The 3,860-nt window shown below is 32.6% G+C and overlaps 1 protein-coding gene across 1 annotated transcript; it reads right to left on the reverse strand.

The window, feature by feature from the left end:
• Positions 1–2,064: 2,064 nt before the first annotated feature.
• HELRODRAFT_174607 (hypothetical protein) lies at positions 2,065–3,432 on the reverse strand (the record flags this gene model as incomplete). The annotated part of the gene is made up of 1 exon (XM_009022054.1): positions 2,065–3,432. One exon carries the CDS (start codon positions 3,430–3,432, stop codon positions 2,065–2,067), a length of 1,368 nt encoding a protein of 455 aa, XP_009020302.1.
• Positions 3,433–3,860: the final 428 nt, after the last annotated feature.

The raw sequence follows: 3,860 nt of genomic DNA on the forward strand, positions 1-3,860 counted from the left end.
TATATATATATATATATATATATATATATATATATATATATATATATATATATATATATATATATATATATATATAAATATAAATATTTTATGTTGATGTCATATGTTGATATGTTGATGTCATATGTTGATATGCTAATGTCATTTTTGTTATACGTTAATGTCTTGTGTGATGCTTGTAAAAAAGAAAAAACTTAAATTGAACACTGTATGTGCGTCAATAAAGTTGACATATGTGGTCGATATATATATACATTCGTAGGAATGTTTAGATTTGGTAAGGTAATATAAATATTATTATGAATTATTATTATGAATTATTTATCATTGTTTTTATTATTTATTATTAATTTTGCTTTAATATTTTATCTCTTACATACAACGAGAAGGATGTAACGAGCTACATTTCATTTGGCAATAATGATGATGCTATATAAGGACAAAACACACACACACCGCACACACACACACATACACATGCACACACAATTTGCTAACCTTTTGACCTTTTGGTGATAAAAAATTTTTTCGTTAATATTTTTTAACATTTGCAACAAGCATCGGGTTAACATTATTTACGAAAATATTTTAAATTTATTATTATCAATATTAATTATAATTATGATAATTAATAATAATAATTGATTAAAAAGTATTCATTTTTATTATTTAAAACTAGAGCAAAAAAAAATCCGCCGATAAATTTTTATACAACTCTCAATGGCTTATTATATAAAAAAAAATTTTTTTTAAACATTTTTGAGACTAATAAATTTTTTAAAATAACTAATAACAAAAACAATGATAATTATTATTGTTTCTCTCTGATTATTTATGATTATTTTATTTATAATTATTTTTATTATTAAGTTTCTTCAACAACACGCAAAATGCAGTCGCCATATTTTAAGCGTTTTTTCCCTCTTATATACCGTCAATACGTATATACATAATATATGCACGCCCATATATATTTATATATGTGTGTGTGTGTATATGTGTGTATATAATTGTATCTATACACATATCTGTGTGTGAGTGCCCACGTGTATGTGTGAAGTTGGAAGGAGGTCAGGTCACTTGTACACATAATATACAAATAATGTCGTTTTTTATTTACGTGTGCGTAAAGAGAGAGAGAGAGAGAGAGAGAGAGAGAGAGAGAGAGAGAGAGAGAGAGAGAAATAAAATTATCAACATCTCATCGCATACAAACACATATCACAAAAACACACAAACAAGCAAACAAACAAACTGACAGACAAAAAAACAAGCAACATACATCGCATCACAACACAACAGAGGAGTGCAATGGAGTGCAACATTGTTGGCGTGCGTGCGAACTAAGACATTTGCCGATTGAAAATGGAATGGAAAAGCACTGGAGCGATTGTTGTTGACCATCAGCTGGTCTCAATAGACTTAATTATGTTAAGTTTCGGTGATGTATGTCGTTCGATTGTTTGTTTCTGGTGCTTTATACCATTGTTATGTGACTGTAAATTTGTCTTGTTTATCGTTCAATGAGAGGATTGTGATGGGAAGTGTGTGGAATGTGAATAATTGAATGTGTGAACTGACTACGTGAGTGTTACACATTGTTTGTTGATGATTCATTAAGTTGTTAGTTTCTTTCTATCTCACTCTGTCTCTCTCACTCTGTCTCTCTCTCTTTTTTTGATCATTTTTATCTCTTTTACTCTTTATCTCTCTATCTCTCTCTCTCTCTTTCTCTCTCTCTCTCTCTCTCTCTCTCTCTCTCTGGTATTTCGATTGAATTGTTTTTAAGTTGGGCTAAAGGGAAGATGTTTGTATGTCTCGAAAGCTCATACGTTTGTACTTTTTATATCACTTTAGCTTCCAGATTTTGTTGTATAAATCTAAATCGTTTAAATTTTAACAAACTTGGAAAAAAAATTAATTTTATCATTTTAGTTTGTATATCAAATTTGTTAGTAATGGAAAATTACAACACAAGATGACGAATTGATAAATACATAACAGCGCGTCATTATCTTAACAATCAGCTTTTGAGGTTGCCATTATCAACAATCACCATTTTATTCAATTACCATCATCGTCGTCGTCGTCATCATTGTTACAACGAATCAGACGTTTGAAAGGTTCTAGCTCCCTCATAACTCTAACCTGGTACTTCTTATTAAAGAGCACAACAACTGGCAGGTGCACTGTGGCCTTCAAGATCTGTATGAAATTCGCATAGACGTTTAAATATCCGAAGAAAATTTGTGCGTTTGCTAGGTATCTCATGACAAATTCGAACGATTTGAACATCAAAATGATCATCTTCAGTGCCACGCATATCAGATAGACGGTGCAGGTGATGGAAATGACTAGGGATGGGTAGAGGACTGATTCTCTGATCCTCTGGTTGTCTGATATCACTCCAACTTTACCTTTCTTGCATTTCTGACGAACGTATCGTTCATTGAAAGTTTTCAATGGAATTGCGGCGTCACTGCTTTTCTCGTAGGCACGACAGGATGACATGAAATTCAAATTATCGGTCATTTTGACTCTCTGCGACTCGTGAAGGGCGTCAAAGGTACTCTTGACGATGCTGACGATCATGACGTAAGGTAGGACGTGCGTGTTCATCGAATACGTCAGACTGAAGAACAGAATGTAAAATAAATCACTGCCGCACGTCTCGTTCAGCACAAACTCCCAGTGGTTAAGGAACGGCATGAGAAGGTAGTTGTGCACATTTTTTCTAAAAACATTCTCGTTGATGAGACTTCTCAACTCAGGGACATAAACGCTGAAATAAAGGGCAATGCAGATAAATACAAACATTGGCCAGAATTTATTTGTGGTTCTTTTATGGTTGAAAACTATATTTCTGATGATTTTGTTTCCTTCCGAAGCGCACATGTACAGCATCCAGTTGGAGAAGCACTGGAATGTCCCAACCCAAACAGATAGGTAATGTACAAAATGGTATTTGCCGGAAATTTGGCAGTAGTACATCTTGAGCAAATCAACCTGCTGGTCATAAGTGAGAGTCGTGTTAGTAGTGTTAATGGTAATGTTGCAACTTTCAACGTAGACTGATGAAATATTGGCTAGCTCTTCAGTGCAGTTCAGTTTACTTGAAACGTCGAAATAATGTTGAATCTCTAACGATCCATTATAAAATAGCAAGTTATCACCGCGCGGTCTTGCAAGCATGAACGAGACCAAACTAACTAGATAAATCTGATCTGCCAGAATGACACTGATTGACATCCAACGCAATTTCTTATCAACGAGTTTATCCTTGTACCAGATGACGATGGCGCCGATGTTTAGAAGGACGCCTAGAATGCAGACACTCGAGTGGATGAAAGTTTCGCTGATCTCCTGGACGCGTTTGAAGTAGGAGGCTGAGATGTAATCGTTAATCTCGATTCCACTGAAATAGTCGAACATATTTAACAGTTGAGTGTCGGTTTTTTTGCAGTGTCTAAATTAACTTTTTTATATTAAAATTACTGGCACATTATAGCACCATCTTGGGAGTTGCAGTGCCGTTAAAATCTTCAAAAAAAAAAAATTAACTTTTTTCAACGTAAAAAGGTGATTTTAGAACGTCAAAACTAAGGTGTATATCATTATTTATTTTTGTTATTATTATTATTATTATTATTATTATTTTATTATAATTCATTTTTGTTGCCTCATTTTGACATCTCGAACAGTTGAATTTATTACAAACTTGATCCATAAAGATGTAAGTATTTACTTCTTAAATTTTTTTTTCAGCCAAAAACAATGAAAATATTCAACCAAAGTTTAATTCTTTTAAATTTCTCTTTTTATTAAACCATAATTTTCCAAATTTTGATCAAATTTTCCGT

This window comes from Helobdella robusta, assembly GCF_000326865.2.
Source record: "Helobdella robusta unplaced genomic scaffold HELROscaffold_30, whole genome shotgun sequence".
Lineage (NCBI taxonomy): Eukaryota > Metazoa > Annelida > Clitellata > Rhynchobdellida > Glossiphoniidae > Helobdella > Helobdella robusta.